The sequence below is a fragment of the Mustela lutreola genome, chromosome 13 (assembly GCF_030435805.1).
Source record: "Mustela lutreola isolate mMusLut2 chromosome 13, mMusLut2.pri, whole genome shotgun sequence".
NCBI lineage: Eukaryota > Metazoa > Chordata > Mammalia > Carnivora > Mustelidae > Mustela > Mustela lutreola.
The window spans coordinates 86,703,406-86,730,776 of NC_081302.1; the positions used below are offsets into that span (position 1 = coordinate 86,703,406).

The 27,371-nt window shown below is 43.2% G+C and overlaps 1 protein-coding gene across 1 annotated transcript; it reads right to left on the reverse strand.

The window, feature by feature from the left end:
• On the reverse strand, window positions 1–27,371 carry ATP12A (ATPase H+/K+ transporting non-gastric alpha2 subunit). The gene is made up of 23 exons (XM_059144546.1): window positions 27,228–27,371; window positions 26,434–26,589; window positions 23,321–23,380; window positions 20,296–20,499; window positions 19,440–19,553; window positions 18,113–18,247; window positions 17,864–17,981; window positions 17,368–17,636; window positions 16,559–16,757; window positions 16,291–16,400; window positions 14,539–14,673; window positions 11,006–11,198; window positions 8,717–8,892; window positions 7,911–8,047; window positions 5,179–5,329; window positions 4,471–4,639; window positions 4,228–4,382; window positions 2,794–2,917; window positions 2,459–2,604; window positions 1,849–1,982; window positions 1,591–1,692; window positions 1,074–1,165; window positions 1–988 (listed from the first exon to the last, which is right to left on the reverse strand). The coding sequence occupies exons 1-23, from the start codon at window positions 27,234–27,236 to the stop codon at window positions 960–962; spliced, it is 3,117 nt and encodes a 1,038-aa protein (XP_059000529.1). The 5' UTR covers window positions 27,237–27,371; the 3' UTR covers window positions 1–959.

Genomic DNA, 27,371 nt, shown 5'->3' on the forward strand with positions numbered 1-27,371 from the left:
TGGGTTTTATAAAACACCTTTTACTTAAAAATGAGGCCTCCTGGGGGCTGTCAACATAGATGTATGCGTCACACATGAATAAAGTGAAGTTAAAGCATGAAACTTAACTGGTATAAAATTAGTGCCAGAGAGTACTTTGCAACCATTTTACATGAAATAAATACTACTATTTTAAACCCCAGTGCATCCCTATTGAGGCTGAATCACGGTAAATGAAAACCTCTTTGGGTTGGGAGAACATCTGGAGCTGGGCTGTGCAAAATGGACATGGAGCTCAGTTTTGGAGTTGAGGGCGACGTGGAGGGAGGAGTCCAGCTGGGAGGAGGGAGGGCCCCAAAGGACTGGTGAGATGGTACGGGATAAATAGGGATGCAGTGGGTGACTGGGAACAGTTAAGAAGGATGTCTGAAAGTCAAAACTGAGGTTGCCCATATTGCTGTGATGTAAATCTGCCATCACTTCCACCTTTTGCAAACCTTTAGCTAAGTAACCATTTTTTAAGCATGGGGACTATGAAATTAAAAACTCTCTGGGATTTGTTAACTATTTCCTTTGCTGTGCAAAAGCTTTTGATCTTGATGAAGTCCCATTCAGAGTATCTAGGGAGGTCACTGGACTTTTAGTTAGGTATGGAATGGAGGTTTGAGCAATCTTATCTAGCAGGAATATCTGAACAGGTGACTGGATTACCCAAGACTACTTAACGTGAGTGAACTTTATATACATATCAACATGTCATTCTTCCCTTGAAGTTCACCTATTTTTGAACAGGAAGATGGGTATAGAGAGGCAAATCATATATAAACAGCTGAATCTCTGAAAGTACAAAACCTTAGTAAGTATCTTTCATACTATTTTTTGCCTTCTCTTTCTGCATTTTGATAAGTTGCTGTTGCAGGGGTCTTCCAGATGCAGCCAGAAGATGAAGAACACTGGGAGGCTTGGGAAATAGGGTGGTCTTAATAATACATGTTCTTATCCCACCAGCCTGTAGAGGTAGAAAAAGGTTAATGAGAAATTAGGAGTCTGTTGAAGTAGATACGCAGAGTCTCAAAAATCCTATTACTACTTACTTCCAGGGTAGAGTCTGATGAAAAGTTTTCGCACCTCATCATACACCCAAATCAGAATGGCAAATGGCACAGCCACAAACCAATACTGAGGCCTGGAAGCAGAAGGGAGGAAGGTAAGTCTGAATGTATCCAAAGAAAGGGCCAAGTACCCTGCCAGTGGGCAGAGGGCTTCTTGTTCATTTTTCTGCCCTATTGGAAAGAACAACACATCCATTGGGTTATACAACATAAAACTGGCAAGCTTCTTATTTAAACTGGACTGTGTTTGGTAGAAGCAATATATGCCTTCGAAGTGGCCTACTGGATGAAGGTAGAGATGGGATGGTGTTAGAAGACCCACTGCCTCTTCTGGGAAAACTCACAGGTCAAAATCTCTGACTAAAATAGAGCCAATTTGGTTTTATCTCATTTGAAAGCCTGAGGGGGAAAAAAACCCACTGGAATCCTAATATTTACTTAGGCTGTGACAGCTCAGACAGGGATGGCTCTTTCCTGTCTACTATTTAAAGGAACTCACCGGAGCATCGTGAAATTTAGGGCCGTGACACTTCCAAGCCCATAGGAGAGGGTTAATGCAATGATAATCTGTGAGGCAATCCCCACCCAGATGACTTTATTTCTACAAGAAACATAAAAGACAAACAGATTTTGAATTCACATGGCCATAGGACCACACAATCAAGGGAGTCAAGGCCTCATGAATTAAAGGCCCAACCCTCATCATTACTGCATCGAATTCCCAAGGCTGAACTACCAGGTTGGATGTGGGCAGTACCTGAAGAGACCCTGCTGGAAGATGGAGTTCCTCCTGGTTTTCCTGATGATTAGATCTGCTATTTGTTGGACCATGATGCCAACAAAGAAAGCCGTATAGCCCATCCATTCTAAGTATTTCCTTTGGTACCATGTCTGTCAATGGACAAAAAGGAGACTGTGAAACCCCAGAGGGAAAACTTCAGGAATATTTCAATGTAGTTCTGTGAAGCTTTACTCTCTTCCCTACTCACCAAGATTGACAGAGGATCACCTCCTTGTGTTTGGAAAGAAACTTTTTTTTTTCTTTATTTGGTTGAGTAGTGAAGATGCTAACTTAATTGATTTGGCCCCACTGTGGATATTGTTGGACCTGTCACTCATCCATATCAACTGCAAAGCCAATGTAAGAAAGTGAGCTCAAGGCATCTAATTCAAGAGAGGAGGCTGAGTTCTGGCAAAGGCCAAACCAATATAACAAAGCGGCCCATAAGCCCTATTAACTGAGAAAACTTCCACCTTCTCTGTCTCATCAAGGCTGTCCAGGGAAATGAAATCTGTGCATCAGTCTTGGCAAGGCAGTGAGAGGAGGGGAATAGCAGGACTTTGAAGGCAGAGCCTCCTTCCCTTACCCACTGTTGTCCGTAGCTGTCTTCCAAGTCATTCACATTGCTATCTTCCCATTCCACCCGGATGTTAATGAGAATGCTGGGTTTAAAGCCCTCCTGTGCATACACAGTGAAATAGGCAACAAAAGCTCCCACAGCTTGCATGAGGCCTGAAAGCACAAGAGGTAAGGACAGATGTTCTATACATGACTTCAGAATTGCACCTGTGCTCAGTTTCCTTTCGGTTCCTCCCATCCCATCCCAACCCTGCCTCCAAGGAAAAACAGTTTCTGACTGTGACTGGAATGAATTCTCGGGGTGGTCCTTTATCTGATAGGCTAGCAATGGCTTCATCGTACCAATGTGCAGGTAAGAGTATATGGCAAGTTGCTGATTCACCAGTCTGTCCTTCTTCTTGTGGCGAGGCTTCCTGTTCATAATGTCACTTTCAGCTTTCTCATAAGCCAAGGCAATGGAGGGGATCTAGAGGGGAGACAGTCTGTAAGGCCTAGCCCTGAAACACTGTGCTATACCAACAGAGCGATAATGGCAGTGGCATAACCATGGGCCTCAGGGTGGGAGGTGGGTAGATTGTGGTGGTGGTAGGGTTATGTAACTGGTTTATCCAGAGTGTAGGCAATGGGGATTCATTGTTTTTAGAGAATTTAAAAAAGAGTTTGCTTTAAAAATCAATCTTTTTTTTTTTTTTTTTAATTGTCACCATGTGCTGGCAGTTCTAAAGATGCTAACTATAAAACATGTTGTTTCCCCCTCTAGACAGATTTTTCCTTAGGCATGCCACTGAAACACACTGGTTCTCTCAGAGGTCCTCCCACCTGGAAGGCTTGTTAAAGGTCAGATCACTGGGTCCCACCTCCCACCTGGGGTCTCTCCCAAGGTCTGAGCTGGAGCCATAGAATCTGTTTCTAACAATTCCCCAGGTGATGCCTGAATCACACTGTGAGAAGCACTGCAGTGGAGAAAAAGAAGTGAATTGAAAGAGCCTGGAAAATGATCTGACTGTAAACCAGGAGGATCCCAGTTCCCCTCTAAGGCAAAGATATCTTTTGTCTCTCTGCAATGTGTTGATTGCCTGGGTATTATATCAAATAAGAGAGTAGGAGGTGGCCATTTGGAGCATCCTCACTGTGAATTCAGCTCGCTCACTGATGCCTTCTTCCCCCTTTGCTTACATAAACTGGAACCATGTGGGTAACTGTCCTGATACTTTCTTAAATGGATACATACCAGAAGAAGTAAGGGTTTGGGTGATATTATTGTAGGTCAAAATGAGGCCTGATCACATGTCAATACCTTCTACTTCTAACTGCATGTAGGTGACGGGCTTCCAGATCACAGATTCTTTGACTTGACAAGGGGCAGTTGTGGGTTATCACATAGGCCATTGGGCCCCTGGTGTTACAGGGGCTATGAAGTGATAGCTCTATCTTCTCAAAGGGAAAGGGAGGCATGTTAGCTGAAACTGACCAATGGCATATGCTGGTGGGAGGCTTAAGAACTCACGTCTTGAAAAGCTCTTATTGGAAGTGAAGTGGTTTTAACTTCCAAACATTTGAGAGATCTCTCTAGTCCTTTGCTTTGAAGTGTAGCTGGTGGACCAGCAGAATTGGCATCACTTAAAAGCATGTTAGAAATGCAGAACTTCTGGCCCCATCACATCGAAGTTTGAGGAGCACTAATTTAGTCCATCTCCTCACCCTTGAAGGTAATGGCCCCAAAGTTTACATCTCCTGGGTCAGTTATCAGAATCTGTTCCCTTTAGTGCTACTTACTATGTCTGTGCCCAAGTCGATGAACAAGATAGTAATGGTGCCAATGGGTAGGGGAAGCCCAACAATGATGTAGATCAGAAAGGGACACAGTTCAGCAATGTTCTTGGTCAGGGTGTAAGCGATAGTCTTCTTTAGGTTGTCAAAGATCAGGCGACCTAGGCAAAGATGTTGCTTTCATAGGACTTGCTTTCGATCCCCCCAGGTGACCCCTGTCTTCGTAAGACCATTTGAGACCTCACTCACCTTCCTCCACCCCTGTGACTATGGATGCAAAGTTGTCATCCAACAAGATCATGTCAGCTGCATTTTTGGCTGCATCAGAACCTGCTATCCCCATGGCAATCCCAATATCTGCCTTCTTTAGAGCTGGAGAGTCATTAACGCCATCTCCTGTCACAGCAACAACTGCATTCTATGGGGACACATGAGAAAATGGGAATCAGCAGATCTAAGGGGTCATAGAGAAGGAAGATCAACATAGTCTCCCTTTCCTCCCTCCAGATGTAGGGCCAACTGGAACTGAGATGATTGGCCTGTTATTGGGAAAAGATAAAGCCGGGAAATCCCAGAAGCAGGAACAACAAACTCCTAACAAGATGTGTTCCATAATTAAAACCATTGTATGTGGCAGACTAAAGTAGATCTTTTATATATTGTCTTTAAATTTTTTCTTCTGTATCTTACATTTTCAAATCTTTCTATATGCACACCTACCACAGAAAAAAATATTTCATTGTCAGAAAGCCCTGTATGCAGGAAGCTCTCAAAGAAGGGTGGAGGGGCAGCCCCGAGAGTGTAGAAATGTAAGGTTATAAAGATAGGCAAAGAATTATCTCTCGAGAGGTTTAAGAAGCGTCATAGCCCTGATCTGGGATCCAAATCTCAGCCCTGCATTTCCCTACAGGGCAGTGACAGACCTGAAATGTTCTCTGGGTGCTGCTGACCACCCACCTGCCTTTGACAGCCCTCCACAATGATCAGCTTCTGCTGGGGGGATGTCCGGGCAAAGACGATCTCTGAGTAGTTGGTTAAGAGCTCATCCAGCTGTTCTGGGCTCATGTCCTTCAGCTCCATGCCAGTCACCACTGCAGCTTTAGCGTCCCTAGAAGGGCCAGAAGGAACTGAGTGAGGCCAAAGCTTGGATCTTAGGCTGAACCATTGCTCTGGGCAGGAAGTAGGCTGAAGCCTCTTTGACTTCACCTGGAACCCAATGTCCTTGACACTAATACTTTAGTACTAATACTAATACTTTAGTGGGAAGATAGGGGTTATGAGTTCTGGGAACACTTTGGTCCCCATTTCAAGATAGTAAACTAAGGTGAAACAGGAAGGTCATTTTCTGATATACAATCAGAATAGGCCAAGTAGCCTTTTGCTTGTAGAAATGGGTGGGAGCATCTGTGGGGCAATGTTTGACTTAAGGAGTAAAAAGAGGGTAAAAGAAACCTTCCTGTTTGTATGTTTTGGGTCCTAGACTTCAGCTTATGTCAAAACACATGGTAAGCATTCTTTGTTGTTGCTTATTTCCGATTTATAGTGTCTACAGCACAATGAGCTGTGTAGGCAGAACAATTATTGAGGTCCTTTTTGGGGAAAACTGCTGTCTGCTGCTGATGAAAGTAAGGTTCTAGAAACTACTGATTATGCAGATCTGACGGTGATGTTCCCTGCTAAACCATTTCAGAGGCTTTCCACTGTGCTTAGAGCAGACCCCAGAGTCCCCAAGGTGTTCTGCAAGCCCAGCTGCAGCTGTTGCTGTTGAACCTCACCCTTTGGCTCTCCCCTACAGCCCGTGGGACTCCCAGCCCTGAGTGCCCCACACTCTCCACTGCCCTCAGGCCTTCACAGGTCTTTCCCCTTTTCCAGTCATGCATGTCTCTCACCTCACCTTCCCTTGGCTAACACTCCACATTTTTGTTTTCAAATCTTAGCTTATACACTCTATTCACAAAACACTGCACTCCTTTTTCTTTAGTTTAGAGCTTTTTTTTTTTTTTAAGATTTTATTTATTTGTCAGAGAGATGGAGAGAGGGAGAACACAAGCAGGCAGAGCAGCAGGCAGAGGCAGAGAGAGAAACAGGCTCCCTGCTGAGCAAGGAGCCTGATGCGGGACTCAATCCCAGGACCCTGGGATCATGATCTGAGCTGAAGGCAGCAGCTTAACCAACTGAGCCACCCAGGCGTCCCATGTTTGGAGCTTTTTTAGGTCCATGTTATCTATCCCATCTCCCATTCAGTGAGATGAGTTACATGGCTATGTATAATCCTATTATTTTTGGCATTAAGGAGGGCACGTGATGTGATGAGCACTAATAAATCATTGAACATTACATCAAAAACTAATGATGTACTATATGTTGGCTAATTCAATTTAGATAATTAAAAAAAATAAGTTAAGAAAAGCTCCAAAAATCTTTTGTCGATGAATGTTGTTTACACAAAGGAGTGCTGGAATACTCTCAGACTTTCAGGTATTGTTGTGCCCAGAAGCTAGAATTCTGTGTGGTTGTCTTAATTGGTAATTTGTTGCCCTGGTAATAATTTATTAACTGACAGATCTGTATTCTGAAGAGTATAAATGCTTGGGTAAACCAGAAGAGGTTCATTGGTTTCTCCCTTTTCCCCCCACATTCATGAAATTATAATAAAGCCAATGACATTTATTTTTACACTGAGACTTTGGAATCTTTAATCGTTTAAATTGTCAACAGTCCAGGTGACTCTGGACTCCTCCCACTGCTTGAACCCTTGTCCTCTGTGTGTCCTTCACTGTACTTATCACATCAGAAGTAGCTTTTGTTTTTCTGTCCCTCTGCCTAGATGGAAAGCTCCCCAAGGGTAGAGATAGTGTCTGGTCTGTTTGCTACTACAGTTCCAGTGTCCAAGACAGTGCCTGGTATATTGTGGGCACTCAAAAATTAATTGCTGAGGGGCACTGAGGTGGCTTAGTTGGTTAAGTGTCTGCCTTTAGCTCAGGTCATGAGCCCAGATTCCTGGGATTGAGCCCCACCTTGGGCTTCCTGCTTAGGAGGGAGGCTGCTTCTTCTTGTCCCTCTGCTTATGCATGATCTCCCTCTCTCTCAAATAAATAAATAAATGAAATCTTTAAAACAACAACAAGAAGAAAAAAACAATTCTTGAAAGAAGTTAACACATGAATGAATGGATGGACAAATGGACTAAAGGACAGACATGACTACAAGAGTTAGGAGACAGAAGGAAAAACTGAGTCTTTCCTCAGGAAGCTTTCATTCTATTTACTACCGAATAAAAAAGACAACTGTATGTTCATATAGCTACACATTATGAAGCAACCGAACAAATACTTAAAATAAGCACGAAGGGCACCAAACACAGAGGGTTCTTCATGTTCCTGGTTATACAACTGGATCAATGGCAAGTAATTTCATGTACATTTTGTTTCAGTTTTTCTCACTCTGAATGTGGCACTGAAGTTTTCAGATCTGCTCCATTGGGTTTTTAGGTTTTAAAATTTCATATAAGGAATATATCACAGGTAATTTTCATGATACCAGTGGTACCATGGTACCAGCCAGGCATTACCCTGAAAGAGTGTGGGGCAAATAGAGGATTTGCTCCAAATAGCACAGCTCTTTAGAGCCAACAAGGATAAGGAATTGAATAAGAACTTTAGTTTCTGCTACACTGGTTCTGTGCTTACCGCTTGTTAACTTGTTCCACAGCAATGTGGAGGCGTTTTGCAATGTCTTCCACTGTTTCACTGTTGGCTGAAATGATACCCACACTCTTGGCAATAGCTTTTGCTGTGATTGGATGATCACCTGTAACCATAATAACCTAGAACACAAACAACGAGAAAGGCATGTGGACAATGAGAAACTTGGCTGGCCAGACAGTATCACCTACTCTACCATGACCTGGTAGAATATTAGTGATTATCGTGGTTTGCCCTTATGGGCAGTTCTTGATCTTTAGATCAAAGACAAAACTGTCTCTGAAGAACACACTGATCTCATTGGCTCTGTCCTTGCTTCTGAGCTCCTTTCATTTCCTTTTCTGACATTAGAGGAGGCCCTTTCCTTTGCATGTTACCTTACTTGTGAAAGGGCTAGTGGACGTGTACTTGAGACAGCTTCATGTTGATTCGACAGTCTTGCTATTAACATGGTAATTGAATTAATTATTTTGGCTTTGGTAATATGAAGGCAAATGGGTTTTGGAGGCCAAACCTTAAGATTAAGTAATAAAACCTTTTATTGTCTATCATAGTCTAAGGCAAGATAAAGTCAATTCATGGTGTTCTCACGTGCTACTATCGTGGTTTGTTCCATACAGACACAATATTTTGCCTTTATTGGACAATTACTAGAATTTTAGTATAGTGAAAGTAGAGATAAAAAGAAGGGTATTATGATATTTATCGGAAATTTAAATACTATCTCCTATGACAAACATCCTTAGATAACATAAAGGGAGGACTTCCTAAGTCAGGATAATAACTCCCACCTTGATCCCTGCACTTCGACATTTGGTGACTGCATCAGGTACAGTGGACCGAGGGGGATCAATCATTGATAACAGCCCCACAAAACAGAGGTTAGACGTGGGAAAATTCATGGTATCTACATCAAATGTGTAAGTTTCTGGAAACTCGTCTGCTGGCAGGTAGAGATGACAGAAACCTGGAATGCACATGAATTTGGGAGTCAATGAAATTTGGTAAGAAATAAAAGGAGGAACATTTTCACACACTCCTTTACTATTTTACTAATACTTGAGAGTATACTAGAGTTGTTTCATTCTTTCAATTTCAACATGCAAACTGTAATTAGGAAGGACGTTTTTTTTTTTTTAAGATTTTATTTATTTACTTGACAGACAGAGATCACAAGCAGGCAGAGAGGCAGGCAGAGAGAGAGGAAGGGAAGCAGGCTCCCTGCTGAGCAGAGAGCGATGTGGAGCTTCATCCTAGTACCCCAGGATCATGACCTGGGCCGAAAGCAGAGGCTTTAACCCACTGAGCCACCCAGGCACCCCTAGGAAGGATATAGTTCATTCAAAAGGTAATTTACTATGTGCCCACTGGATTTTCTGGTATGTACTAAGGATATAGAAACTAAGAGGGGGTAGCCTTAGCCTCGGAAGATGTCTCAGTTTACTGTACGGACAGAGACATAAAGAGGTAAAGCATAAAAAAGCATAGTGAGTGTTATAGGGTAGAGCCACCTGGGGAATCAGGAAAGACTTCCCCAAGGAGGTCACATGGGAGTTGACTCTTGAGAAAAGAGTTAAAAGTTTTTCAGGGAGAAGGGAGGGTTAGGGATGGGAAGGCCATCTGAGGCAGAGAAAACAGCATGTGCTACTACATAAACTGGGGAAAGAATCTGGGACACCAAGGGAAGGGTATGAAGCTTGGTCTTTAATCAAGGAAAGTGTGAGAGAAAGGCCATTAGGAATGGAGAACCTTTTGTTACTCAGAAGACATCTGCTTTTCATAGGTTAAGGTAGAAGGGATTCCTGTGTCTGGTGGGACCCCTAAGATCATGTGGCTTTCTCATCAGCTTTTATATCAAATTTATTCTCAGCATGCCCCACTGCCTTACACATTTCAGTAAAGCGCAGAGTCTGAGGGGGCAAACACAAGGTTCCTAGAGCGATTCTTGTCAGATGGGTATCAGTCCTGCATTGAAAACACTACCTGGTGCTGTGGGCTATTTAAGACATGCTTAAAGCATTATCACCTCATTTAATTATTTCATTTGCTTTACAAGCCCAAATATCCTTTAGAAATACACATTCCACAGATTCCATCTCTATTGGCAAGAACTTTTATGATGTTTAATGAGCCGTATCATCAACTGTGAACTTCTGTTACCCTGAATGCATATTCTGTAGTTCACAGGTGCCATTCTGTCAACCCAGATTCTCATGACAGAACATACCACTTAAGTTACCACAATTAGGCATCTACCAGTGGCTGTATTTTTATGGTTTCTCCTCCACCTCCGACAACCCCTGTCTCTATTACTGGCAGTATTTTCTCCCTAATAGGCAAGTGAGAAACTTCAACATTATTTTTAACTTATTTTTCTCCTCTAACTAGTTGCTAAGTCTTACCTGTTCTGCCTCCATGAAGTCTTGTGTCTGACCCCTCCATCACATTATGAGTGCCTTGGATCAAATTCCTACCCTCTTTTACCTCAATGAGGGCTGCCACTTCCTCCTGAGACCCATGCCTCTCCTCTCCCTGCTACTGCCAAGAATTAAACTCTGTAAATCTGTTTGGTCACTCACCACAAAGCCTTTTGTGGCTCTCTGACTGTGGAATGAAACCCTAGTTCCTCACCCACATAAGGCACTCCATATCATGCCCTCCAATCTATGTTTCCTGCCCATTTCCTAGGAACTATGTCATCTCATCTACCTGCCACACTCCACACAGACTGGCTCACTCACAATGTGGGCACACATCCCATCCATTTCTAACTCTGTGTTTTGGCCTATGTTGTTCCCTCTACTTCAAATACTTTCCCTCACCTCCCTTCAAGAATTATTGTGCAAGGCCCAGTTTAAAATATAACTCCTTCCACAAAATCTTCCCAGATATTTTTTAATCTGGAAGCAATCCCACCCTCCTCAGTACTTCTATATATTTTTCATATTCTTCTATGATTCATGCGGATGCCATAGCTACTTACAGCTAGATAATAAGGCTGTCTCCACTTATGCCCTGACTTGGCATAAAGCCTCACACCCAACAGGTAACAGGTAAGGGTTCTGTCACCAAGAGCTCACCCAGCACACGCTCCCCCAGGCCTCCCAACTCCATGTACGCTGTGTGGAAGGCCTCGGCTGTGTTCTTGTCCAGAGGCTGCTTCTGGCCATTGACCATGATGGTGCTGCACTTCTCTAAGATCCTCTCAGGAGCCCCTTTCATCACCAGGAGGAAGCGCTGGTCATTGGGGTCATCGGTTTTGTGTATGGAGAGCTGGGAGGGAAGGAACTGAGCATGTTAACATATTCCCTGCCATTGGATGATGACACCATCCTTACTCATGAGGGCCTTAAATGGACAATTTCTTAATTAACAAAGATTAAAGATATACCTTTCTCTCATGGACTACTTATCCTTGACATGAAAAGGAGTGTTCACTACAGGCATGTTCTATCCTTTTTATTTTGTGGTCAAGTAGTATGTGGAAATCTAATCTTGGTCCAGTTTAGGCACCCTGAACTTGAATCCAAAGTAAGTAGATCTCATCTTTCAAACAGAAACTAGTTGCTTTACGGAGGCTAGATGTGGCTGTTGTGCTGTGAAGTCTTGTGTATTGAACCAGATATCTGGGGTGCCCATGGGAGTTAAGGGACCATGAGCCACTTTGTCTTGCTTCGTGTCTCTACCTCCCTATCATGGGTAGCAAGCTATTTTGAGTTCAGGCAGGCATGAGGGCAGCAGGAGTTCCTATGCCCCTTTGTCTCCAAATCAATCCAGTTTTACTGCCTGGTAGTGAAAGAAAATGATAGGGGTGGAGGAAGTAGACACCCTTACATATAGGCTTTCAGGACAATTAAGTAACACAATTTTATATCAAAAATCCTCTCACCTACTGATTCTACTTCTAGATTCATCCTAATAAAGTAATTGGAAAAAAAAATCTGAAACAAAACAAAACAAAACAAAACAAAAAACCCCCAAAACTTTATATAAAATGGCTTAGTCTTATGGACGCTGTTGTTATATACCAGGTGCTCTTCTAAACTTTTGAAAGGAATTTCAGGAAGTTGGAGTGTTTGAAAGACAATCAGTATGTTACTTAAAAAAAAAAATCTACCATTGTGGGTCTATCAGTTGATTCTAAATTCTAGTTCTTAGCCTTTTGCATACCAAAGTGGAGCACAATAAAATATAAAAAAGTAGAGGGCAAATGTATATATATTTTTTAATAGCCAAGTAAACATATTAAAAAAACCTCAACTATCTAACCAAACCAAACCCAAACTTCCCATCTATTATTACTATTATTTCCTCAAAGATAGGATATTTTAACATTTAAAAAATAAAACAATAAACACTTTTATAGTGTGTACTCTTCTCTCTCTCTTTTTTTTTTTTTTAAAGATTTTATTTATTTGACAGAGAGATCACAAGTAGGGAGAGAGGCAGGCAGAGAGAGAGGAGGAAGCAGGCTCCCTGCTGAGCAGAGAGCCCGATGCAGGGCTCGATCCCAGGACCCTGAGATCATGACCTGAGCTGAAGGCAGAGGCTTAACCCACTGAGTCACCCAGGCACCCCTATAGTGTGTACTCTTCTAAGTGCTTCACACATTGACTCATTTAATTCTTGAAACTACCCTAAGGCTGTGAGTACTATTACTATTACCTTTTACAAGGAAGGAAACTGAGGCACCAAGGGGTTAACTGGCCCTAATAAGTGGCTGAGCTGGGATTTGAATTCAGACTAGCAGGCTCCAGAGTCCCCATATTAATCAAGTAGCATATAAAGGATAATCTTTTAAATTAAATACATTCATCCTTATATAAAACTTCATAAAACACCATCCTTATTTTCCAGTTTGCCACAAACTATTAGAAGTGTTTTTATGAGCTGGTCTCAGTTTGGAGAATTGCTGTTCTAAAATCAGTAAGACACAGACTTTCTCCTTTGTTTCCTTTAGTTGAATGATACCCCAGAGACCTTCCAAGGTCACAACATAGGAGACTCTTTTTTTGAGTGTTGCTTATGTGTAGATATAAAATGGCACTAACAGCCTCCAAAATGGCTCTTTGGCCTCTTCTGCAGGAAACCATAGAGGTCCTCCTATCTATCAGACTATCAGAGTAGTCCTAACTCTGGGTAGCTTACTTTCCTCTTCAACATTTAGGACATGAGGCCTCTTGGAACCTGCTTTTTCCTCATTTCTCACATGATGAGGAAATTCTTTACTAGAGTAGATGGAGCCCCAGCATGATTCCGAGTCTTATCCCTGATTAGAAGACCATTCAATTATGGCTCTGGCCCTTATTAGCTGTGGGATAATGTTCTGTACCTCAGTTTCCTCATTCCCAATCTTATGGAGTTGAGAGAACTGAGAGATTGAATACATGAAGAAATTAGCATATAATAACTATCATTACTATTGTTATATAAGGATCATTACTCATTCTATTTTCCTTTCTGTTTTGAACAAGAAATCTGATTTACTGGCTTTAATATTTTACTTCATACATTTTTTAGTTGTCTATTTGGCTAACTACAATTCTTCTTTGGCTGGTTATCCACAAAGATGTTTGCAACAGTTATTTCCCAATCCTAAATGCCGTCCAAACAAAATGTGAGGGTAAACACCAGAAACTTTTAAACAAACATGTTTATCTTATTTATATACTTTCCTGTTATGCAAAGACCAAGTCACAAGGGCCTGCTCTCAGCTTTGGTCTAAGGGAAGTCCCACCTGCAGCAGTAAACCAGGCTACAAACTGTCATTGTCCCACTCTGAGGAGGATGTAGCTAGCTGACCATTGGCTGGTCTGGAATGAGTGAATACAGATAGGCAATGATAGCCATTTTCTTCCTGAGCAATGGGTAGAAAGGAGGTCCCTGTCAACTGCATATGGGGCAGAACTAGAAAAAGCATGTCTGGTAACAGTCATCTGAGAGACTATTCATTGGTCTTCACAAAGGGCAAGGTTTACTCACAAGGCCCAAGCTACACTGCTCAGCTTCTGTGTTGTAGTAGACAAAGCATAGCCTTGGGAGTTGAAAAGACATGTGAAAGCTGGTTATGCCACTTAGATGCTTGGGAACTCTGGTCACATCAACATTTTCTAAAGGCCTGTTTCCTCACCTAGAAATTGAGATTAATTACTCCCACCTCAGGCTTATCGTGAGGATTAAATGAGAGAATGTATGCAACTTGCCAGATACAGACTAAGGGAGCATTAAATGTTAGTTCTCCCCATTCCCCCAGTTTTCATTTATCCTTTAGGATGTGGCTTTTGCCCCTCATCTGTGCAAATGGTACCTTGTGGTGGTGGAGGTGGCATATGTGTGGGAGTGGGGGATGGATGTAATGTAGATTGATCACTCACAGGAACATCCAGGCCCTGAGAAGATCTTCACTTTTCTTTTTTCTCTACCTATTTCTGGCATAGGGGAAGAAGCCAGCAAGGGAAACCTATTCTGGGTATACCAGATGCCCAGGACCTGTATCCCTGAAGGCTACTTTTGAAGTCAAATATCATTCAAAATACATACTAACCAGAGAACACTTACAGGTAGAAATGCCATTCTTGTGGTAATAAAGATTCAGTTGTGAGGAAAAACTCACCTGAAATTTGTTGGTTGAGTTAAAAGGGATTTCAGCTACTTTGTGGTTTCTTTTTCTAATCTCCATCACATCACCTAAAATGACCTCTGAGAACTTCAAAAGAGCAGTTTCGGAGGCATCTCCAACCACAACTCTCTGAGAATCAAGAGATAACAAATATTTGTAGCACATAATGTTTTTTTGTTTGTTTGTTTGTTTTTTGTTTTAACATAATCTGGTTCTTTTGTGATTATTTTAAATGAGCCAGCAGATGGCCTAAGCTCAGTATCTAACAAATGACAGCACCACAATGAGCCACTGACTGAACCATGGTGGAGGTGTTAAACTGGATGATGGTGCTTACTGGCATTAGGGTAATTCAAAATAGTCTGAGCTCTGTGAGACCTGGAGGGCTGCATGAAGGAACCTGCTACGAACTAGTCTTGAAAGATGGGTGGATAACTGACAGAAAGGAAAAGAAGAAAGCCTTCTGGAAATCAGAATGCCATGAATGAAGGCATGAATTGGAAGAATTCCACTGTAAGTCCTGGACGTCCAGGTGGAAATGGGGGATGCAGAGATAGAGAGGGCCTTGAAAGGCAGACAAGGTCCAAAGCTTGAGCTGCAGAAAACAGATGCATGGAAAGTTTTTGAGCAAAGTTAAGTGAAGCGGTCCATCTAAAGAAGTACTTAAGGAAAATTCCTGGTATGCAAGAAAGACCGGGGGGAGGGATAAACCGCAATCATGAAGGCCAATCAAGAGGTTGTTATAATTAATTAGATGTGAGGTACTGGCAATAACAGAAAAGTAAAATTATGTATTTATTTGAAGCAACAATAATAGGACCTGGTGATTCACTAGATATTAGTAATGAAGAAAGTTAAAGATAACTTCCAAAAGTTTTAGACTGGATAGGAAGTTAAAATCGTTATGCCACAGAAAAATAGAAAAGGGACAAGATAATGATTTAGAGCCGGGCTGGGTACAGGTGGAAGGTGGCATGTATAATTTGTTGAAAGCCTAGCATGGCAAAACTTTCAAGTGGAAACACACAGTTAACTGGAGATCCATGGAGTTTGGGTGAAAAATCAGAATTGGAGATAAGGATTTGAAAGCTATGGACAGAGAAATCATGGGCCAGGAGGAGAACTGATGAGCTGTCTGACAGAGAAAGAAAACCAAGCAAACAAATAGTCTAAGAAAAAGGAAGAGTCAGTGAAGGAAACAGATGGCAAATAGAAAATCCCAGAGAAGATAGACTCAGTGACAGACTGAGAAGGAAAGGAGAGGGGGAGAGGAGAGAAGAAGGGGAGGAAGAAGGGGGAGAAAGAAAAGAAGTTTGTTTTTGTATATTCTAACATTCCAGGGCCCCTTAGCGCTGCATCTAGGAGTGCCAGGAGGATGTTCTAAGGTCAATCCTTCTATTTCCTGCCAATTATATTTTAAACGTCAGTGAATGGCATTTATGTAATAAAGAAACTTTGATTATATCTACTTAGTTTGTAAAGGAAAGTAACTTAAAGGTACATTCCTTTTCAGGAATGAGAATTTTCAATAGAACTAAATCAATGTTCTGAGGACTTTCATACATCTCTGATTTCTCAAAGCAAATAAGGGTAATGAAAATTTTCTGCAGGTCTTGTGAGTCAGACTTGCTATTACTCGTACAAACTTTACTCAGTGGGAGAGATTTAAATCAAGAGCCAAATCAAAACAGAGAAAATGACTTCAAACAGGCTGTGATTTAAGACTGAGTGATACTGAAGCTTTACCTTCATGATGGGGACACTTTCTTGTCCGGGACTGAACTCAGCTCTGTTACACAATGTTATTATCTTTGATAAGGAGGCCCAGGTTCCAGAGCTTTGATCAAAGACTTGGTCTGGAAAATAGAACAGTGGATGCTGTGGGTGCTGGACCTAATATCTATACTATTCAACCAATTCTCTGAGTCTGCACACCAATGATGCCATGTTCTGCTCAGCCCCCTCTACTCGAGTCCACAGCTTCAAGCCACACTGAGTGTTCCAGAAGACTTACTTGAATGGTCTTCACTGGTGTCAGCTATGAATATCTGATTGTCGAACCACAGATGGGCCACGGTCATCCTGTTCTGGGTCAGAGTCCCAGTCTTGTCTGAGCAAATGATAGAGGTGGAGCCGAGGGTCTCCACTGCTTCCAGGTTCTTCACCAGGCAGTTCTTCTTGGCCATCCGTTTAGCTGTCAGTGACAGAGTCACCTAGACAGGAGAGAGAGAGAGAGAGAGAGGAAGAAGTTTTGAGAAAAATCATCATTTCGAACTGAAGCTGGTTTCAGGATGGAGGTATTGTTATAGATGTGGCAAAGCTGACCAAGTAGCTGATAAACCACATAAATCCCTACGTATATGCCATATTCCTTTTATTAAATGTAGGAGTTTAACAATGTGCCTAAGTTCCTCAGTTGTAGAAATTGCCAAAGAGTCTTTTTCTTTTTAAGAAATGTGAAACTGTAGGGAAGGTGTCAGACTTCCTGAGAATCTGTAAGTGGTGGTTTGCATCTGTCTTATCTAGATCTTTTTTTTAATCTTATCTAGTTTTTAAGAAGGAAGATAATATGCAATTTGCAGATAGTGCCCCTAAAAACGAAAATAGAAAGTTTTCTAGGATAGTGTTAAAAATGTTAAAAATATCACAGTTCCATTTGTTTAAGAAACAATCTATTCAGAATGTCCCATGGTGTCCCCTTTACAAGAGTGTCACCCTGAAGATGGAGGAGACTCGCAGTGTATGGTGGGCACACACCCAGCACAGCAGAATGCTGTGTGTTAATAGGGTAAGGGGAAAGGCCACCTAGCAGCACGGACTCACAGTGACAGTGGCCAGGAGACCCTCGGGCACATTGGCCACAATGATGCCAATGAGGAAGATGATGGAGTCCAGGACCTGATACTTCAGGGACACTGCGATGATGAAGAAAAGGATGCCAATGGAGACGGCCACTCCTGCCACAATATGAACAAAGTGCTGGATCTCAATGGCAATGGGTGTCTTCTCATTTCCAACTCCTGAAGCCAGTGAGGCGATCTGACCAATGATGGTGCGGTCACCCGTGTTGATGACCATGCCAGTTGCTGTGCCTACAGGTGAAATAGACATTTTATTCTGGGGATCCTCAGCTATGAGGGAACCACAGCCTGCTTACAGTCCTCTCTTTGCTGGTTTACATGATCAATTAGCACACGTTACAAAGTTCTCTGGGCTCTTCAGTTCCATGCAAGATATGCTAAAGAGACAAGAGCATAAAGCCTATAGGGGAGAGGTGATATGGGTGGTACATGCAGTCATGGGAACCAGCCAGACTTACCTTCCAGACAGGTTGTAGAATAGAAACCAATGTTCTTTGTTTCCAGGGGACTATTGTGGGTAAACTCAGAGGAACGGGGCTGGGGTTCAGATTCTCCAGTGAGAGATGAGTTATCTACCTAGAAGAAATTTTGAAAAAAGTTCAAGACTGGGCATCTTGTTCCCTGCCCCAGTAACACTGAGATCTAGGAAGACAACAGAATAGCTACTAGTTATGAGTGTGATCTTTGGGGTGCCCTCTGGTGCTTACCTTACAGCCCTGAACAGACAACAACCTGATGTCTGCAGGGATCCGGTCTCCTCCTCTAATCTCCACTATGTCCCCCACCACTAGCTCCTCTGCCGGGATTGTTGTCTTCTCTGAGTCTCGAATGACAAGAGCTTGCTGCAAAAGAAAAGAGAGACAGATGCTTCAGATCCTAGAATGATGCCAACTCTCCTCCATCCACATCTCTCCACTTCTCCAGAATGGAGGCACTGGAAGGCACAGCTGTCAGAATGGCAAAAATACAACAAAAAACTTTTGCTTGGGGCCTGAAGACACTAAGAACTATCTTTTCTTGAGGAGGAACTCTCAGAGATATTCTTGGAAACAGAAAACGCTGCTGTGGGCAGATATAACAAACTACCAGCCCAAGCACGACAGAGAGGGACAATTAAGGATGAATGATCTTGGCTAGGATGTCTGGGAAGGACTGTAATGGCTGAGCCAAAGGGTTTAATACTCTTGCTCGTGTCAGGAAGACTTGAACGGGGTAGAAGGCAGATCTCCCACTTCTTAGCATGGACGAGTCCATCCAGAACCTTCTCTAGCTGGCAGCTCTGTGAGCCAGGGGCAGTGTGGTTTTCCCACTGTGCTAACAGTGGTGTGTGATCTCCCTAGAGGACTCCTAACATGGGGTCCTGTGGGAAGACAGGAGCAGGGGGCCTCCCTTACCAAAAGCAGTTTGGGGAAACATGCAGAGAGACTCCAAAATGGGTGCAGAAATGGTCACAGATGAAAAATGGTAGGTTGACCTCCTTGGCTACTGGGGAACACTCCTGAACTTCTACAACTTGGTCTTAGAAGCTCCTGAATTCCTTTTGTTTGAACAGTTCACCAAAGCTCAAGAACAGTAATAGAAGATGTTGTGTGATGACTGATGTTTGTCTTTTTTTTAAGATTTTATTTATTTATTTGACAGAGAGAGATCACAAGTAGATGGAGAGGCAGGCAGAGAGAGAGATAGAGGGAAGCAAGCTCCCTGCTGAGCAGAGAGCCCAATGCAGGACTCGATCCCAGGACCCTGAGATCATAACCTGAGCCGAAGGCAGCGGCTTAACCCACTGAGCCACCCAGGCGCCCCAACTGATGTTTGTCTTATTTCGCTCTTGACTAAGCGTTTTCCTGTATCTTACTTCCCTGATGATCTCAAAAGTCTGTGTGAAAATGGGGCTTCAGAAGGACTGCCTAAGACTTCTCAGACAGCAAAGGATGGAGTGCTGACCCTCTGCCTCAGAGGCCCCACTCTGCTCCTTATCTGATGCTTCCTCATCTGAAATCACATGGAGACCAGAGAGGGATGGCTGCCACTCACCTGTGGGATCATCTTATTGAAGGTGGCCATGATGTTCGTGCTTTTTGCCTCTTGATAGTAAGCGAAGATCCCTGTTAAAATAACGACCAAGGCAAGCACGCAGCCCAAGTATACCTGGGTAAGGAGAAGAAGCATCAATCAGAAAAACAGCCTTCAGGAATGAGCCAGGTCCTGGGCTACAGCTCTCCTTGCAAAGGTGAGAGACACGGCAGTGGTATCCTGGTGTCATTTACAGGTCACAAAATTTACCTATTTTAAGTGTATAATTCAATGATTTTTGATGACTTTACTCAATTTTGCAACAATCACCACAATCCAATTTTAGGACATATCCATCATCCCAGTGGCAGTCATTCCCCACTGCAACACCCAGCCCTTGCCACCTATGATCTGCTGTCTCTAGGATGTGCCTGTTCTGGACATTTCCTATCAATGGAGTCATATAGTGTGTGGCCTTTTGCATCTGGCTTCTTTCTCTTAGCATGATGCTGGCCAGTTCAGTGTCTGGGTTTTGGTGCTGTTATCAGCAGGCATAGATGCTCCCCATGTTTTAAGGGATACAATTAGCTTTGAGGAGAGACCCAAAATATTTCACATGGATGTAGATCTTTTTTTCCCCCCTTAGGAACTTATAGTGTGTATGTGTGTGTCTCTCTCTCTTTAACATTCAAGCTCTGAGACATCAGAAAGTCAGCTATAATTTGTATTTTACAGCTGGCAAAATGATTTGATTTTCCCAGTGATGGATCAGTGTGGACTCCTGACTGCAGCCCACTGGTCTGCCCACTAATGGCCTACTCTAGGGTCGTTTTCCCATTACTAGTTCAGAAAAACCTGGAAGGAGACCTCCGCTTACATTGTCCAGGGATGAGAATGTATTCATGGAATACTGGATCCCATAAGCAATCCAGCACAGGATGGCTCCTATCCACAGAAGGATGGAGAACCCCCCGACCATCTGCTTAAGGAACTTGATGATCTCTGGTGTTTCCTTGGGAGGAGTGAGGGCATTGGGTCCATTCCGAGCCAAGAGCTCAGCAGCTTGGGTGCTGGAGAGACCCTGAGAAAGCCAGACAAAAACAAATAGGAATTAGACATTTCTCTTCCCTCAGACAGATGTCATTCTTCTGCAGGTTGTGGGTAGGAGTTACCATGCCCAAGAAGGGCCTGTGAAAAGTGGATGATGTCTTACCTCCCCGAACTCTCACTGTTTTAAAAAGAATATTTAATATTAATGCTTAATATCAGCCTGGCAATGTACTCTGTATATTTGCTTATTTACCCTTCACAAAAACCCACTGAATAAGGTGCAATTATTATCCTCATTTTATAGATGTGGAATTTGAGGCACTTGGAAGTTAAATCACCCAGCTAGTAAATGGGTTCCAGAGCCACTTTATTACACTTTGCTAAGGTCTTTCAGCTACTTGGAGATTTATCCAGAGACAAGAGTAACTTGGCTAAGGAGGATTTAGCTAATCACTAAAGTTAAGGCCAATATGGGAACTATCCACAAAATATTCTCTTTTCTAGAATTTCTACATATTGCACTGGCTAAGTTTTCATCCTTAAGTCTGGTGTCTTTCTGCTTTTCTGTATGTCCACCCCAAGTTCTAAGTTCTACCAAGCTAAATTCTACCAAACTCAAGCCCACATGTGTAGTCACTTCTTGCCAGAAGCCCTCCCTGGTAAGCATGCCTTCCACAGATATACAGAGGGCCCTCCACCCCTCTTGAAATCCTGTATTGTGACTCATAAGGTTCCCCACACCCCACAAATTCTCCTTTAAGGAGAAAGTCTTGTCATTACTTTTTCTTCCTAATCATGTTGTAAGCTACTTAAAGGACAGCTTAAAGACTATCCACGCGGTGCCTGGGTGGCTCAGTTGGTTAAGCTTTGTACTCTTGATTTCAGCTCAGGTCATGATATCAGGGTCATGAGATCAACCTCTGTGTTGGGTTCCATGCCCAGTGTGCAGTCCGCCTGAGATCCTTTCCCTCTGCCCCTCCCCTTACTCACATGTGCTCTCTCTCTAAAATAAGTTAAAATAAATCTTTAATTAAAAAAAAAAAAAAAGACTCTGGGATTCTTGGGTGGCTCAGTTGGGTAAGCGGCTGCCTTTGGCTCAGGTCATGATCCCAGGATCCTGGGACAGAGTCTGGCATTGGGCTCCTTGCTCAGTGAGGAGCCTGCTTCTCCCCTGCCTGCCGGTCCCTGTTTGTGCTCTCTCTCTCTCTCTGACAAATAATAAAATCTTAAAAAAAAAAAAGACGCTATCCTTGTTAATTTTTGTATCCTTTATATGGTGTCCTGATTGTTCAGAGGCTCAAATATTTGCTGAATAACTGGATTTGAAGTCACTAACTTGTAGTCAGAATAAAATTCATCTCTGTCATCACTGTCTCCTTCCTACTTTTTCTCTACTCTCTCAGCCCCATGTCTTGCCATGGCCCCCTTAACCACCTGACCAAATTGCCTCCTCCTTCTGCTTCTCTACCGTGGTACCTGGGATCAGGGATTTGTTCAAATCCCCAGTGAAACAAAGTCCTACCTGCTATTTCTCTGAAAAGTCTCTGGAATCTGTCCCCTTTCCTTCCCATCTCACTGCTGCTACCTCGTTTCAGTTCCTCATTTTATATTCCTGGGTTATTGTCTCATTCTTTTAGACCCTTCCATTTCCCACTTAAAAAAAAAAAAAGTTCATCCACCTACCTATCTATATCTGTATATATCTTGTACCAGAATTCCCTTTTGAAAGCCAATCTTATTTAAATCACTTCCTTGTTTAGAATTTGTGTGTAACTAATAAAGCCCTTATTCCTTAGTTTAATATGGAAGTGCTTAAAGGTTTCACACAAACTGCCTCTCCACGGTCTCATTTTCCACCCCTTTCTCTCCCCTTTCCAAACACATTAGCTTCCAGAAACTCCAGATTGCTCTCCAAATATAGTCTGTTCTCCTTGGTCTCCTGGGTAGTCTGCTAACTTAAACCCAATTCTTCCTCCTGTGTCCTGATTTAACACTGCACCATCCAGGGAGCCCATTCTGGTTTTTCCTGTCAGAAGAATCTGTCACTCACTCAGCACACCATTTAGACCTCCTCTCTCTTTACCATCTAAGTCGAACAGACTGGATGTTATGATACTCTCTTATATACCTGCCTCCCCTGCTGAACTGCTCAGTCCTTAAGACCGGGGATCACCTATCCCTCTTTGGCCCTCTCACTGCTTGTCTTGTGTGTTGCACATAGTGGGGCTTTTTGTTGACTTGAACAGATGTATCCAAATCTCCTGATGTCAAGACACCAAAGCTTTTGACATTTAATTTGAGTTTGAATTCACACAAGGAAGCAGTTCTTCTGTGGTGGGGGAATTTGCCAGACACCTGAGAGCATACCAGTCTGTCCTGGAGTCATCATCGTTCCTTCTCAGAGGAAGAGGCGAACAAGCAGTGTTGTAAGCCTGTCACTCTGGATGGTTGCTTTTTAACACTGGTTTTCCCCATTCTTTGATAAGACCTTATACTTCCTGGACATGAGGATTAAAAGCAACCTCTGACCATGGCCATAAGGAAGTGTCCGAGCCTTTCTAAGGACACCACAGCTTTCCTGCAGTTATAATCAAAAGAAATGTTTATAGCCAGGAGTCCAGCTCAGCAGAGGGGCTTGACTCCAGGCTTTGGTTCAGGCACACCAGCTCTTAAAGTTAACCAGCCTTCTTTTACATACTGGGCATGTGCGTGACTGGTATTCTTAAAGTTGCTGCTTCAACCTCAAGATGCCGTCTACTTTTCCATACACCTTATGCACATGGCTTTAAAGTACAGTCCTTTGCATAGTCCCAGGGCTTTTCTTCCCAACCCCTAATCCCTTGATAACTTACTGTAATGATGTTTGTATCATATTTCTTTTCCAGTTCCTTAATGCTGAGTTTGTGGTCATCCTGAAGTCCATGAAAGGAAGAAGAGAGTGCATTAATAATTCCAAAATACTCAAACCCTAAGCTTTGACCAGCCCATGAAAACTGAGAAGCACTGATGATAGGAGGAGCCAGGAAGTGAGGGAGAGAAAACCCTCTGTGCCAGGTGGTTATTGCACTGAGAGAAAAGAGAGTCTTGCTACAGGGGAGGCTTGCCTTCTGATTCACCGGCCAGGGGATTTTCTGGCCATCCCTTAAGTTCAGACTTAGTTTGTCCTTTACCACATATTAGCTGTCTTTAGTTTTTATGAACAAAGTATGTCATTTCAATCTGATCTTCAGCACATGCAAGTCCTAGCATACCCGTCTGCTGTCCGGGTGCTGGTAATCTGGATACTTAGTTCAGTACCCGAGTTCTGGGATTAGTTGAGGGTGACGAGCAATACCAAACCAGACCAGACCCATCCAACAACTCCTTACCCATGGAGCCCTCATTGGGCAGGTAGTCTCTGGTAGAAGCAGCAAGCCTTTTCTTAATCAAGTACTTGAGACTCAGAGAGTTTATTTGGTAGAGAAGCCCTACAGATTTAAAACTGCCAAATAAACACCAGTATGACCCACACTTGCTAATTTTGTTATAGAATCATTAAACTAAAGCAGAGTTTTTCAACTTTGGCATTACTTACATTTGGGCCAATAACTATCTGGGTGGGTGATGGGGACTTCCATCTACTATATGTCACCTACTAGCACACCCTCCCTAGAGTAGTAGTAACCAGAAATGTTTCCAGACCCCACTAAATGTCTCATGGGGGGGCAAATTCCTCCTATCCTGTCCCTTGAGAGCCACTGGACTACAGGATTGGAAGCCTTTTCCTGTCTCAGAAAACCTAGGGGGCAAGGAAGCCTTCTTTAGCCCACCTAGACAACCTAGCACTCAGGATTCTTTAGGTTTTGATCATCTGAAACAAAGATTTATACTGTGATGGATACTAGAACTATCTCTTAAGTATATGAAAAAAAAGGTTACCTGTTAAGAGATGAGATTTTCCAATTAAAAAATTATTTTGTCCTCTCCTCTGCCAGATTCTGCTTTACTCATTTAGTCATTGTACCAATATTGATTGAAAGATGTTGCTGGGGATTCAAAGGATTAAGACACAGTTTTGTGCAGTGTGCTAAATTCTGTGCAGATCCAAGTAACAGGTGATTAGAGCCACTGGTTGCATGGATGTATTTCATAGTTTAAGGGGCCTGTACAGTGAGGCAGAATAAGGCAGAATATCTTTCCTTCTTTAGCCTTGGCTTTGGGGACGAGAGCATCCGGGAGAGGGAGGGGCTGGAGGCATGGTGGGTGCCTGTGGCGCACTCTGCTGGCCAGTACTAGAATAGCTCAGGGCATCATCCTGCGTCTCAAGACTTCTATCAGGTTACCCGTCGGTTGATTACCCGTCGGTTGATTCAGCAGCCAGGGATACTTTCGTTCTTGTCAAGGATCTAACGTGCCAGAGGGCATCCCAGTACACAGTCACAAATTAAATTATAGGATTCTTGTGAGAATTTTGGGAAATAAGAAGGAAAGATTTTCCTCTCAGCCGGGAAGCAGGGGAACACTAGTTAACACTACAAAAATTATCTTTCTATACTATACATCTTTCCAAAATGCTCAGAGAAGGGAGATTCTCTTCATAATAAACAGGCATATGATATAATGGATATATATTCATGTTATAAGTAGCAATTTTATGGAAGACTACATATGTCTTCAATCCTGAATGCTAGAGATACATAGGAAATAAGAATGACTATTATCTGGTGCTGTGCTAAGTCTTTCTCCTGCTTTATTTCACTTAACCTTTTTAACTACTCCAACAGGTAGGCACTGTTTTTTTTTTAATTCCTATTTTTTGAAATAGGAAGTGAATGTCAATCAAACTGGGATCTGAATTCAGGTCAGTGCAATTTCAGGGCTGTGTGTTCTTAAATGTCTGTCAAAACAGGCATAGGCAAATACCTAGTGGTGTGTTGCTAAATTTTTCACAAGCTCTCCAGGAAAAATAAATAAAAAACTCTGACTTGTACTTACTGATTTTTCACTATAACCAAGTTGTAAGATGCTAACCCAATGTCAACCAACTTGCCAAATTCCTGAAAATTTAACAATGGGCTTTCTAGCCCACATGAACTCACACCACTACTGTCTGCGCCAACAATAACAGTTTTAAAGTCTGCAATGAACTGAAGGGATGATCTAGTAAAACTTCAGGCTTGCTGTAGAAGTTTCCCCCTTGACATTCCTGACACATAACCTGTCACATTTCAATTCTGAGGCAGATCTTGCCCATGGTGGACAACTTTAACAATTCCAAAGTTCTTCCTTCACAGGAATGACATTGTGCTTCCATAAATTACAAAATCACTAATTATAAATAGTTTAATTATGAATTGCATAAATTACAAAATATTCTTACTCTTTTCTCATTTTTCCCCCTCACCCATGCAAATTGTTTATTTCCCACTTTACATAAAGAAAATGGAGCTTTACCAAGTTTGCTCCCAGTTACCAATCACTTAAGTGGAACTTTACTGAGCCCAAGGTTCTCTGAATCCAAGCCCAATATACTTTTACCAGTGAAATTATTCTATTTCACGGGGCATACATAGCCAAAAACCTAGCAAGGTTAGTGGCTTTGTTTTCCTCCTTCATGGTTCCAGCTCCAGTAGTTTTACCCTATCAGCTTAAAAACTGGCAGTTGGGTACAGCTATCTCAATGAAGCAGCCAGGAAGGAGAGAGGTCTGGGCTGTGCCTGTGGGGACTGGAATCAAAGGCTCTTCCATCAAGAGTTCTAGCTGGGAGTGCCTACAACCAAAATGCAGGAATCCTGCAGAAGCCCTGACCCCCAGGGCAGATATTATCACACCATTTATTTTAAACAAGGAAACAAATCTCAGGCGGATTTTCAAATCCTTGAGACTGATCCTTCTTTTGTTAAGAAGTAGGCTATAGGGGCAAGTTCTCAAGGGGAAAGGGCAGAACTCAGTGGACCCATATGGCTTAAGAACCATATCAACTGACCAGATCCACTTCTTTCCTAAGCTCCTCCTTATAGTGATTCTTTCTGGGTTCGAAGCAGTTCTTCAAGCCTCTGTACTTCTCCTTGCCATTCCCCTTGTCTGTTTGTTGGATGTCTTTGGTTCCACTGAGCTCCACAGAGTAAATTTCTAGTGTTTTCTGAAAAGAAAGCAGAAATTCAATATTGGTCCAAGATGGGTTTTCTGAAGAAGTGTCGAGCACTTCTCTTTGTGGGTCAGGGACCTAAGAGAGAGTAAGGCGCAGGATGTGGAGAGTTTCTCTCTCCCCCACCTTCAAACTCCCAGGCCCTTTCTCTCCTTTCTTCTCCAGTATAAAGGATAGATGGCAAAGCCCTGCCGGCATCTCCTCAGGGTGACCCCATCCTGGAGTTGGGGAAGGTGGGATGTTACTTCCTCCTACTCGAGACAAGACCCCTCCAGCCCCAGGGTCGCGCTAGTACTTTGCTCCCAACAGTGCACACCGGCGTGTGTCCCGCTTCTTGGGTGGGGCGTTGCCCAATGAATCTCAGTCCCGGGCAGGGCAGGCTTTACAGACCACAGCGCAGGCTGGTAACCCCCAGCCTGGCGACACCCGCCACATCGGAGACGTCCAAGGGCCCTTGGGGTTCCTTCCCAGAGCGTATGGATTTGGGTCTTCCCCCCAGTCAGCTCCGGGAAGGGAAAGGAGCCGTGCAGAGGTTAGGAGCGCAGAAAAAAGGTGGCCAGTCCTTCCTCTTTCCCCTCGTCTTCCATCCCCTCTATACGGGTCTCGGGCCGGCGCCAGGGGCCTGCACGCACCTTGGTCATGGCGAAGGCGGTGGCGCCGCCGGCAGGCGAGCTTGGTGTCCGGGCTCTGGCGGTGGCGGCGCGCGCAGGGCAAGCGTCCCGTCGGGCGGCGGTGGCGAGCTGCGGTGGCGAGAGCCCCACGCTCACCTCCTGCGG